Source organism: Stegostoma tigrinum, chromosome 4 (assembly GCF_030684315.1).
Source record: "Stegostoma tigrinum isolate sSteTig4 chromosome 4, sSteTig4.hap1, whole genome shotgun sequence".
Taxonomy (NCBI): domain Eukaryota; kingdom Metazoa; phylum Chordata; class Chondrichthyes; order Orectolobiformes; family Stegostomatidae; genus Stegostoma; species Stegostoma tigrinum.
In genome coordinates this window covers 68,471,999-68,485,311 of record NC_081357.1, presented here as the reverse complement: position 1 = coordinate 68,485,311, position 13,313 = coordinate 68,471,999, and the positions used below count along the sequence as shown (strand labels likewise).

The following is a 13,313-nucleotide window of genomic DNA, read 5'->3' as shown; positions in this document are numbered from 1 at the left end:
CGGTATGACAGATCGGCACAACATTGAGAGCTGAAGGGCCTGTACTGTGCTGTAATGTTCTATGTTCTATCTTCTATGATCCACAATCAGCATATTTGCAGGCCCCGATCTCACTTGATTAAGCTATCTCCAGAAGTGAAATTCCCAAAACTATATCCAGCAGCTATATTCCGAGAGTAAATTCCAGCAGCTATTTCCAAGGGCAATCTGAAAGAACAATCTGAGAGCAATCAAAGAACTATCCGAGAGCTTCCGAGTGAAAGCTACCAGACACAGGCCTGTTACAAACCAAGAGAACCAATGGCAATCGACTACGACCAGCAGATCCAAGAACCGACAAACTTGAAAACCAACTGACCAGACTTTCCCCACAAGGCCTCAGGCACATCCTAAGGTGAAAATCAGGCCCGCAAAACAAGGGAAGGTAAAGAAAGTTGAGTATAGACCCAATGTGCACCTTATTGCATCAGTGTACTCAACTCAAACTGAGAAACCTATGCAGTCTGAGGACTTCACCAGGCTCTGGGTATGGCATTTGGGAAGCATAGAATTCCTCCAGTGTGGAAACAGGCCCTTTGGCCCATCAAGTCCCCACCAACCCTCACAGCATCGCATCCAGAACCATTCCTCTACCCTTTCCCTGTAACCCACCTAATCTACACATCCCTAAACACCATGGGCAATTTAATATGGCCAATTCAACTAGCCTACACATCTTTGGACTCTGGGCGGAAACCGGAGCAGAAACTGGAAGAATGTGCAAACTCCTCCAAAGACAGTCACCTGTGGACGGAATTGAACCCAGGTCCCTGGTACAGTGAGGTAGTAGTACTAACCACTGAGCTATCTCCAGAAGTGAAGTATATTTCAAAATGGTGTTTTCCTCAGTGATGAGCTGAAACTCCTGAGAATCCAAAGGTTCTGACCTAGCTAGCAGGGAGGGGAAGGCAGGCGGTGACAGTGCAGGGAACCCCAAGGGTAGGAAGCTTGATTAAAGTATTTTTAATTAAAACTTTTTTTTACATTCTAAAGGTGTTTAATCTGTGTTTAATTTAATCGTGTCTTTCATCACTATTCTCTGTACAATCATATTGTTAATTTCCCCGTTTACTGCATTTGCTTGTATTACACTTATCACTTGTATTGTAAATAAATACGGAGATTCTTTTGCCCTGAAACACTTGTCAACTGCCTTCTTCATTTCACATTCTCTAAATAACTCCAGTGCCTAGAACCAGGGAAGGGGGTGAGGGGGTGTGATTCGAACCACTTAAAAATCAGAAATTAACTGACTGCAAATCAGAACCTTATAAGGGACACGATTGTGCTGTTGGAAAGAAGATTCCAGGATTTTGAACCAGCGACAATGAAGAAACAGTGGTATATTTCCAAGCCACAGTGGTGTATGGCTTGCAGCAGCTGGTGTTCTAATGTATCTGCTGTCCTTGTCCTTTTATGTGATAGATGCCATGAGGAAACTTGATAAGCCAGCACAGTGAAACTTGTACTGTGTGTGACAGGCAAAAGGAGTGAATGCTGAAAGTAGTGATGGGAAGTCAATTAAGTATTGTTAACAAAAGAAGGTATCAGTGGAGTTGTAAGTAGTGAAATAGGTGTAATGAATTGTGATATGTTCCTCCCTCCAACCCCACCACACCCGGCACCTTCCCCTGCAACCGCAGGAAGTGCTACACTTGCCCCCACACCTCCTCCCTCACCCCCATCCCAGGCCCCAAGGTGACTTTCCATATTAAGCAGATGTTCATCTGCACATCTGCCAATGTGGTATACTGTATCCATTGTACTTGGTGTGGCTTCCTCTACATTGGGGAAACCAAGTGGAGGCTTGGGGACCGCTTTGCAGAACACCTCCGCTCGGTTCGCAATAAACAACTGCACCTCCCAGTCGCAAACCATTTCCACTCCCCCTCCCATTCTTTAGATGACATGTCCATCATGGGCCTCCTGCAGTGCCACAATGATGCCACCCGAAGGTTGCAGGAACAGCAACTCATATTCCGCTTGGGAACCCTGCAGCCCAATGGTATCAATGTGGACTTCACCAGCTTCAAAATCTCCCCTTCCCCCACCGCATCCCAAAACCAGCCCAGTTCGTCCCCTCCCCCCACTGCATCACACAACCAGCCCAGCTCATCCCCTCCCCCACTGCATCCCAAAACCAGCCCAGCCTGTCTCTGCCTCCCTAACCTGTTCTTCCTCTCACCCATCCCTTCCTCCCACCTCAAGCCGCACCTCCATTTCCTACCTACTAACCTCATCCCACCTCCTTGACCTGTCCGTCTTCCCTGGACTGACCTATCTCCTCCCTACCTCCCCACCTATACTCTCCTCTCTACCTATCTTGTTTTCTCTCCATCTTCGGTCCGCCTCCCCCTCTCTCCCTATTTATTCAAGAACCCACTCCCCATCCACCTTTTCTGATGAAGGGTCTAGGCCCGAAACACCAGCTTTTGTGCTCCTGAGATGCTGCTTGGCCTGCTGTGTTCATCCAGCTTCACACTTTATTATCTTGGATTCTCCAGCATCTGCAGTTCCCATTATCCCGGAAGAATGTCACTGGATGAGCAGTGGCAGACATTTAAGCAGACAAACAAAGGGACCTAAGGGTGCAGATTCAGAGCTCCTGGAAAGTGAAGATGCGGGTAGACAGGGTAATGAAGAAGGCGCTTGGCACTTGGCTTTCATTGGTCACAGCATTGCGTATAAGAGTTGGGGCATCATATTGCTGGTGTACGCGACATTGGTGAGGCCACTTTTAGAATACAGCATACAATTCTGGTTGCTCTGCTATAGGAAGGATATTGCTAACTAGAAAGGGTACAGAAAGATTTACAAGGATGTTTCTGGTTCTAGAGGGTTTGAGTTATAAGGTGAGACTGGATAGGCTGAGACTTTTTTCCCTAGAGTATCAGAGGTGATCTTATAATGTTTATAAAATCATGAAGGGTATAGATGAAGTGAATAGCCAAGGTCTTTTTCCAAGGGTAAGGGAGTCCAAAACTGAGGTCATAGGTTGAGAGGGGAAAAATTTAAAAGGGACCCGTGGGATAATGTTATCACACAGGAGGTGGCATGTGTATGGAATGAGCTGACAGAGGAAGTGGTTGAGGTGGGTACAATTACAACATTTAAAAGACATTTAGACAGGTACGTGAATAGGAAACATTTAGGGGGATATATGCTAAATGCAGACTAATGGGATTAGTTCAGTTTAGGATATCTCGTTGTCATGGACAAATTGGACTGAAGGGTCCATTTCTATGCTGTACATCTTGTAACATGTAGCAAAATTTTATTCCAGTCAAAAAGATAGGTTTATATAGGAGAGTGAACCACCCAAGGGTAACAAGGTCAAGTAGACTGTCCAATAAAAAACAAAGACGCACAAAGCAGTGAAAAGTGTTGGTAGGCCAGAGAATTGAGATTTTTTTTTAGGAACCAGCAGTGGATGACGGAAAAGCTAACAAAGAGAGAGAAGATTGATTCGGAAGATAAATTGGAAAAATATAAAAATAAACAGCAAAGAGCTTTTATGGGTATATAAAGGTGTGTAGCCAAAATGAGCGTGGAACCCTCAGAGTTTGAGACTGGGGAACTGATAACAGTGAAAGTTTGTATTGGTTATGGTGTAGTAGACTCTGTAACCATTCTAAGATACCAGATAATTAAGGTGCCAATGGAAGGAAAGGTCTTACAATATCCTATCATAAGGAACAAAATACTTGACAAATTAATGGGATTAAAGGCAGACAAGTCACTCGGACCTAATGGCCTGCATCCAAGTATTTTATAGGTAATAACCGTAGAGATAATGGAGAGATTGGTCAACATATTCCAGAACTCACTGGATTCTGGGATGTTTCCAGCAGATTGGAAAACCACTAATATGGGTTAATATTAATAAAAAGGGAGGGGAAAAGAAAACTGAAAACTGCAAGCCAGTTAGCTTAACAATTGACACTGAAAAGATGCTAAAGTCCATATTTAAAGAAGAAATAGCAAAGCATTTAGTAAAGTTTAATGTAATCAAACAGAGTGAACATGTTTTTTAAAAGGGTAATAAAATTTGACAAATTTTCTAGAATCCTTTGAAGACATAACAAGTGTGTTGATAAAGGGGAACCTGTAGATGCAGTTTATTTGGATTTCTGGAAAGTATTTGATAAAGTGCTATAAAAAAGATTATTGCACAGATAGGAGCTTGTGGTATTGAAGGTAGTGCGTCAGCATTCATTGAGAATTAGTAAGCAATCAGCAGAGAGAAAATCAGGATTATTAGGTGTTTATTGAGGTTAGAAAGTTGTTAATAGTGAAGTGCGACAATGATCAGTTCTAGTGCCTCAATTGCTTACTACTTATATTAATGACTTGAATGAGTGGGCATAGTATAATGTATCCATTTGTCGTGGGTGCCGTTGAGCTTCTTGACTGTTATTGGAGCTGCATCTACCAATGCGAATGGAGATTATTCCAAAACACTCCTGACTTGTATCTTTTAGATGGTGGATAGGCATTAGGGAGACAGGGAATGAGTTACTTGCCACTGAAAATTCCTAGCCTGTAATCTGCTCTTCCAGACACAGGATTATAGGGCTGGTACAGTCCAGCTTTCAATCAATGGTAATCTTAAGGATTTTGATCTTGAAAGATACAGCTATGGTAATGTCATTTAGCTTCAAAAGGCAATGTTTGGATTCACTGGCCAAAGTTCTCAATTGTTTCCCTTCCCTATCCCTATTGCTCCTTATTTCCTCTTTGAGTTCACCATGTCCAAACAATCCACCTCCTGCTCCCATGGCCTGATTCCCACCTCACTTCCCTTTCTGGTCCATGTGTTAGCTAATATTTTAAGTAGTTCTTTCACATCGGGTTCTTCCCATTCTCCTTTGAGCTTGTCACTGTCACCCCTCTCCCCAAAAAAACTTACCCTTGTTCCCTGTGACCTCACAAATCATATCAATCTCCTCATCTCTAAAGTATTGAGTGTCCTGTTGTCTTCCAATTCTGTGCCCACCTTTTCAGCAAATTCATGTTGAATGTCTTCAGTCAGGTTTCCAGCCCAGCATGGAAAAAGCCCTTATCAATTTCATAAATATCGTCCTATGTGACTGTGAAGTACAATCTTCCTTTGCCCTGCCTCTGACCTTTGGCATCCTTCCACAATGTCTTCCTGTGTCATCCAGTTAGTTGGTTTCCTTTGGTTCCGTTGCCGCATATTCAGCCATAGTGAGGTAATAAATAGGCTTCTTCTACTTTAGGACTGTTACTTCTAAAGTCTGCTGGGTCCTTTTTCTATCTGTGTGTGATCTCCTCAACACTTCTCCTTCAAAACAGCTCCTGCAAAAGCACCATGTTAATTTTCCGCATGTTTACCCTGATCTGCTTTGCCACGACTACTGTTACATCCTATGATCCTATATTTCTATCAGCACCTCATCGAATATAATGAGTCACACTATTTTGGTTTGGTACAGGCATGACTGCATCTCCTGTTACACTGTATACCTTCACACCAATTTAACGCCTGAAAAACTAAGAAGGTACAAAATCACATCATGATTTTTCAACACAGTGTCCATGCTGAATCAGCTCTCATCCATCTCCACTTGTTGTACATGCATAATAAATAAAAATGCATTTAAGGTTCTTGTAAAGATTTGTAGCTCAGGTTGTTGTGGCTTGCAAACCAAGCTGGCTGGTTGCTTACCAGTGTTTCTTCATCACGCTGGGTAACATCTTCAGTGCGATCTCCAATGAGGCGATGTTATTCTATTCTACTCGGAATTTACATGATCAGATCTGTTAAGTTGGGTTGTATCATTTCCAGTTCTGTCCTGCAAGGATTTGTATAAGGGGTCGAATTCCACGTGTTTGTTGATTGCATTACGGGTTGGAAACCAGGCTTCTAGGAATTCCCCTGCGTGTCTGTGGTTGGCTTGAACTTTGATGCTCACGTTGTCCCAGTTAAACTGATGGCCTTCATTGTCCAAGTGCACTGAGAGGAGCACTGAACCATTCCTCAATTTCCACAGCAATCACCCCAATGACCACTAACAAAGCTGTGTTAGGACACTATTCAAACAGGGTGCAACCCACTGCAACCCACCAGAACTATGCAAGAAGGCGTAAGAGCACATATGCAAGGGTTTTGCTTACAACAGATATCCCAACAATTTCATCTACAGGTGCGTACTAGATAAACAATGCCAAGAGGACACAGTACACCCCAGTACATTGGCCACGCAACCCTATATCAAGAACATATCAGAACTGACAAAAGACTCCTGTGACCACTAGGAATCATGGTAGCACACAAACCCACAGCCACACTATGACAAACAATTACAAGGACCAAAGACCCCATACCCATGACATGCAGGACCAATGTAGTTTGCGAAATACCTTACAATGACTGCAACAAACATTACATTGGCCAGACTGGAAGGAAACTAGCCATCAGGATACACAAACGCCAGGAAGCAGGAAAACAAGATGATGAACTTTCCTTCATCTCAGTGCACTTGGACAATGAAGGCCATCAATTTAACTGAGACAACGTTACCATCATAGTTCAAGTCAACTACAAGCAGGGGAATTTCTAGAGACCTGGTTTTCAACTTTTAATGCAATCAACAAACATGTGGAATTAGATCCCTTGTACAAACCCATGCAGAACAGGACCGGAAATGACACAATCAAACTTAAAAGACTGGACAGTATAAATTCCGAGCAGAGTAGAACAACATCACTTCATTGGAGGCCTCATTCATGATGTTACCTAGCACGGTGACAAAATGTTGTACAATAACCAGCCAGCTCGGTGAGCAAGCCAACAACATCAACAAATATGCAATATTCCAAGGACTTGAAACAACAGCATACCTGAAAAAAATTTGTCCACTTAGCCATTGTCTCAGGAATAAGTATATGACAGTCTCTGGCGTTGTAACAAAAATCATCCACGTGCTCTTCAGGCGGCAGGATTTCTATCTCAAAAGGCCATTCATCAAAGAAGCCTGCTTCAACTGCACCCAAAAATGGTATGATGGCCAGATAGTAATTCATGCCTAAAACATGAATGAATACAAAATATATATGGAGGCCAAAAAATCATTTTGTTGCACAGATCTTTATACATATACACATCAGTAGACAGCATCCAAATCCTCTCGAACTCTCATGATTGAATATACACGAAAGTAAGGAATACTTTGTAATTTGTATATTTCCCAGATTCCAGCAGACAGCACAATTCAGTGAAACCTCCCTGACTGAGTGCAGAGAGGTGAAGATATTTCTCTGTAGAGATGAGGAAATGATTATATATGTGTCAGATTACCCAATCTCTGACCCATTTAAAAAATATATATATATTATATATACACGATACATATATATATCAGCACAGCTTTAGTCAGAACAGCAGACTTACAGAAAATCATTGATTCTTTTACATTACTCAGATGTACCTGAGCAACTTCAGTTCCAACGGCCTCAAAGCTCTATTCTGAAACTACTGGAGATCGTAATACCTATTCCCCAGCAATTCATTTCTTAAGTAGAAATCAATATCCTCAACATGTAAACCAGGAGTAACATCGACGAGAACAGGATCAGAAACTAAACTCACATTTTAAATTAATCTAATTCATAAGAAACAGGCAAATAATTTCCATTGATACCTTGAATCAAAGCATTGTTAATTCAGTGAATATTTTGGAAACCATAAGATAAAGGAGAAGAGGTAGTCTATTTGACCCACTTTTGGAGTACTGTGTACAGTTCTGGTCACCCTGCGATAGGAAGGATATTATTAAATTGGAGAGGGTTCAGAAAATATTTACTGGGATGTTGCCAGGATTAAAGGTTTGAGTTATAAGGAGAGGCTAGATAGGCTGGGGCATTTTTCACTAAAGCATAGGAGGTTGAGGGGTGACCATACAGAGGTCTATAAAATCATGAGGAGCATAGATAAATGAATAACAAGCATCTTTTCCCTAAAGTGGAGAATTCAAAATTAGACGGCGTAATTTCAAGATGAGAGGAGAACGATTTAAAAGGGACCTGAGGGGTAACCTTTTTACACAGAGGGTGATTTGTATGTTGAATGAACTGCCAGAGGAAGTGATCAATGCAGGTACAGTTATAACATTAAAAACACATTTGGATAGGTACATGAATAGGAAAGGTTACATGAATAGGAAAGGTTTCGAGGGATATGGGCCAAACGCACTTGGTCAGCATGGACAAGTGGATTGAAATGTTTCCATGCTGTATGACTCTATGACTTGATGAGTCTGCTCTCCATTCAATGAGCTCATGGCTGATTTCATAATGCCCATCTCCAATTTCCTGCCTTTTTCCCATAATCCTTGATTACCTGACTCATTAAAAATCAGTCTATTTCAGCCTTGAATATACTTAATGACCCATCATCAACAACCCTCTGTGTTAAAGAATCCCACAAATTCACTGCCCTCTGAGAGAAGAAATTCCTCCTCACCCAAAACAGGCGACCCCTTATTCTAACGCCTCTGGCTTTAGATTCATTCACATGCGAAACAACATCTCAACATTTACACTGTTAATCCCCAGGACACTTCTCATTCTTTTAAGCTGAATGTAATGAATCCAAGCCCAACCTGATCAATGTCTTGTCATAAGAAAATCCTTCCAACTTATTTGGATCAACCTCGTAAGCCTTTGGACTGACTCCAATGCCAGTGTATACTTCCTCAGATAGTGCAACCAAAAATTATTGCAGGTGAGATCTAACCAGTATCTTGTACAGTTTTAATTTTTAAACCCCATTCCCTTTGAAAAAGATGTCAACATTCCATTCGCCTTCCCTATTACCTGCCAAACTTCGATTCTAGCTTCAAAATTGACTCCAGAATTCCACTGTGCAACGGCTTCTTGCAGCCTTTCTCCATCTAAATATTATTCAGCTCCTCTATTCTTCCTGCCAATGTACAAAACCCCATGTTTTTTCCTCATTATATTCCATCTAGCAAGTTTTTACCCATTCAATTAACATAACTATATCCCTATATCAACTCCTTGGGTCATTCTTATCATGTGCCTCTCCACCTCTTTTTGTGTCATCTGTATTTGTGACAGTACATCAATTCCATCACCGAAGTTGTTAATATATCTTGACAATAGTTATGACCTAGCTTCCCTGTGGCACTGCAATAGTTAAAGGTTTCCAGGGAAGGCTGCATATTGCTTACCACCATGAGTGACTCTGTTGATCCTGTATGCCTAGTCATAATAACCTACCTGCCTGCCTGACTGGTCATAACTGGGAATTCTTTATCTTTAGAAAATTTTCAAGATTTCCTACATCCTGCTTTACTTAATTTGTAAATACAGGAACCAGCTGGTTCGTACTACACTTGGGTAGTATCCTATGGAAAGACATGGAAAATTTACAAGTGCTCTAAACTTGTTCACTCCTCTTCCAAATTCAGCCTTCACATGTGAAAAAAAAATCTGTCAGTCTCCTCAAATCATGATCCATTTACAGTACATTTATGCATTTAATGCTATACATTGGAGTGCACCAGCACCTCTCATTGTAATACTGCTCACGTTTACTTTGCATTCAGGGACAAGTACCCACCGGTAGAATGGATCAGGGCACATTTGAGGTCTCTTCACTCACTTTCTTAGCACTCACTCATTATGTTCCTACTTTGACGCTTACTACAATCCTGCATTGGCTTGTCATTTGGCACTTTGCTCTCTCAGCCACAGTTTGAAGATTCACAATAGTTCTGTCTTTCTGAGTTGTTTACTGCAGACACAAAGCTAGGTAGCTAGTCATGTTTGTCAGCTTCCTTAGCCAAACAGGTTGAATTACAAGTGAGAAAAGGTTATAATCACACCCAGTATGTGCAGAGTCAGTGTTTTGTTTTTCTGTCCCAACATACAGCTCCGCTTCTAAGACATGAGAGGCCCTTCAAGGAGCAGGCTCACGATTCATGCACTTGTACTACACAGAATATGGTCATTTGCAATCATGTTGTTGTGTATGTGAAATGCATGCTCTGTCCGACTGTGTGAAATGCAAATGTTGGTCACAAGCAGTCTTGATCATGTCATTCATCATTGCAGAGTGAAGATAGTTATCTCTGTGAGGCAGAAGTAGTTGCAAGCAATCTTAGAAGAGGCACTTATAGGCCACAAAGTGCAAAACTAATACTAGGCCTCAAAGGATGTACAGGCGCAAGAGTGGATTTGCTCTCATCTGAGTAGTAATGGAAGATGCTTTTATGTGCGATGATGTTCTTCATGGGGTTGCAGGACTGGGACGAGTAGGGTTTCATGTTCATGGAGCACTTAATCTTCTACTGTGTCTTTGCAATATGACAGGACCTTATTCTGATAAATGCATCATTGTCAAAGTATTATACAGGGACATTCTATGGCCCTCTTTCTCAGAGTGCTCCATATCCCACTGTACAGAGGAGTGATGTCAATACTGGCGGCTCACATTATGAAGAACCTGCACTGTTTCTTACATTCCCCATGCAGGCTCATTATGAGTATCACCATTGGATCCAACCATAGCAGGAGTTTCATTGCTGTTATTGTGCAGAGAAATGGAGGAGCAATGGATCTGTCAACAAGCCCAGGATCAGCAGCAACTTCCAATGGTTGCTAAACAGTCTCCATATGTAACTGTCGAAGCTAAAGACCCCCTCAAGAGGTAGAGCGGGGTAGGAGTATCTTCATTGTTGATATTGTTTCCTGCAGTTGAACAAGGCACAGTGCCAACTCAGGCTGGGAATGTCCCGGGGTACAATGACGTCTATGCCAGCTGCTGGCGTGGGACCAGTGGCCTGAGGGAATGGGTGGCCATCCTATACCAGTAGCTGTCAAGGTGACAGAAGGGTCGAATCTCTCAACTGTCAATCCACAAGGGTATCAAGCCTGTTACCGATGCCATTTAGGCCAGCTCACACCACTTTATTCCCATCTCCCTTTGACGGGGTCAGTACTGCAACTTGGGAAATAGGCTTTAGGAAGTTAGCTGTATGCAATCCCCCATGCACCGACCCTCCAACCCCGCAGGTACAGAGTACAGTAGACTATATAGATACTGTAGCACTTCAAAATTCCACTGAATTCATCAATAGAAAAGTATTCCACTCCATTTATGTGCTGTGATCTCTGATCATCAGTACTGCTTCTTAGAAGTGCTCTGGTACACTGAGAGATATCATGATGCCCATATCCTTGTGACTCTCATCTTCCTGCTGTAGATGCCTTACTAGGATGGTTACTGGGCAGACAAGCTATCACTTGTGGCCAGAGCTGAAGGCTCCATTACGTAACTCCCAATGCCTTGTGAATGAAGCGGCATGTAGATGCAATGCTGCCCATTCTTCAACCAGGCCTATGGTGGAAAGACAATAGGCAGGCTGAAGGTGAATAGATTGGTCTGGGAGTTGGGGGTATTACTAATGGTCCAATCTAGAGAGTGTGTGCTACATAATCCTGGCACCCTATATTCTGCAAAGCTAGAATAGACAGTGAGGTGATGTGATGGAGTTGACAAGCTGAGAAATTGACAACAGAGTTCCAAGGAGGAAAATGAGGACATTGAGCAGGAAGAACATTACTTTCTAAATAATTGGGCACAGCAGAATCAGTTAGAACAAGGCAGACAGGACTTAAGTGTCCGGTTTGAGAAGAAAGCTGAATGCAGAGATCTTCTATTTTCTGTAAAATTGCTGGTGTTCACAGCAAGCACTCCATTTGTGTTCTAAGAGCCAAATGCAGCTACTTTATCCTTATTCCTCTTCCTTTTTTGCTGTTGGTGAATGAAAGTGAATATTTTGAATGCTTTGAAGGCTTTCCGGTATGTGATTCTTCAGCGTAAAGTAATAATAAAATGTTGGCTACCAGTCGGCATTGAGAATTTTGTAGCGGTGACTTAGAGAGAGTTGTAAGATGGGATGTAGCCCAGATAAGATCTTTTGTGTGGCTTGATAGATGATTTGGAGTTGGGGACTAAGTGTGGTGTGTCACAATTTGTGGATGACACTGAGATGAATGGTAGAGCAAAGTGTGCAGAAGACACTGAAAGTCTACAGAGGGATATAGATAGTCTAAGTGAGTGGGCAAAGGTCTGGCAGATGGAGTATAGTGTTGATAAGTGTGAGGTCATCCATTTTGGTAGGAATAACAGCAAAATGGACTATGTTTTAAATGGTAAAAAATTGCGTCACGCTGCTGTGCAAAGAGACTCGGGTGTCCTCGTGCATGAATCGCTAAATGTAGGATTGCAGGTGCAGCAGGTAATTAAAAAGGCAAATGGAATTTTGTCTGTCATTGCTCGAGGGATGGAGTTTAAAAACAGGAAGGCTATGCTGCAGCTGTATAGGGTCCTGGTGAGGCCACACCTGGAGTATTGTGTGCAGTTTTGGTCTCCTTACTTGAGATACTAGCCCTGGAGGGGGGTGCAGAGGAGATTCGTTCGGTTGATTCCAGAGTTGTGCGGGTTGGATTATGAGGAGAGACTGAGTAGACTGGGATAATACTCATTGGAATTCAGAAGAATGAGGGGGGATCTTATAGAAACCTATAAGATTATGAATAGATATGGTGGAGGCAGGGAGGTTGTTTCTACTAGCAGGTGAAACTAGGACTGGGGGGGGTGCATATCCTCAAAATAAAGGGAAGCAGATGTAGGACTGAGGTCAGGAGAAACTTCTTCACCCAAACGGTTGTGAATCTGTGGAATTCCCTGCCCAGTGAAGCAGTTGAAGCTACCTTGCTGAATGTATTTAAGGCAAGGCTAGATAAATTTTCGAATAGTAAGAGAATTAAAGGTTATGGTGAGCAGGTGGGTAAATGGAGCTGATTCTCAAAAAGATCAACCATAATCTTATTGAATGATAGGGCAGGCTCGAGGGGCCAGATGGCCTACTCCTGCTCCTAGTTTTTATGTTCTTATGTTCTTGATGGTTAAACAGTGATAGGCAAAGGAATGCGCCACCAATCTGTCTTGATAAGTATTGGATTTTGGATATTGCCCCTTTATGTGCATGCTAAAGGTCAACACTGGAGTGTCAACTTCAGGGCGGAAGTGAAGTTGGAGCCAAGAGGCAGTTGGGAAGGTAAGCAACCGTTATTTTTAAACACTTACCTCGAAGCCCCAGGTCCTACACAGTAGGGCCTCCCTCCCTCCCTCCTCCTCTAACCTAATTAAAAGTCCACAGACTCGCAGAAGCAAGAGCGGGAGCGATGATCAGAGGCCTACAGGTGGGTGCGTCTCTGCT

General features: G+C 42.5%; 1 protein-coding gene across 1 annotated transcript in view; it reads right to left on the bottom strand.

Moving 5' to 3' along the window:
• Positions 1–13,313, bottom strand: part of leg1.1 (liver-enriched gene 1, tandem duplicate 1) — a 55,590-nt gene that overhangs the window by 20,598 nt on the left and 21,679 nt on the right. The window contains exon 3 of the mRNA XM_059645699.1: positions 6,904–7,088. Coding sequence (XP_059501682.1) covers positions 6,904–7,088 — 185 coding nt within the window. The remainder of the gene's footprint in view (positions 1–6,903; positions 7,089–13,313) is intronic.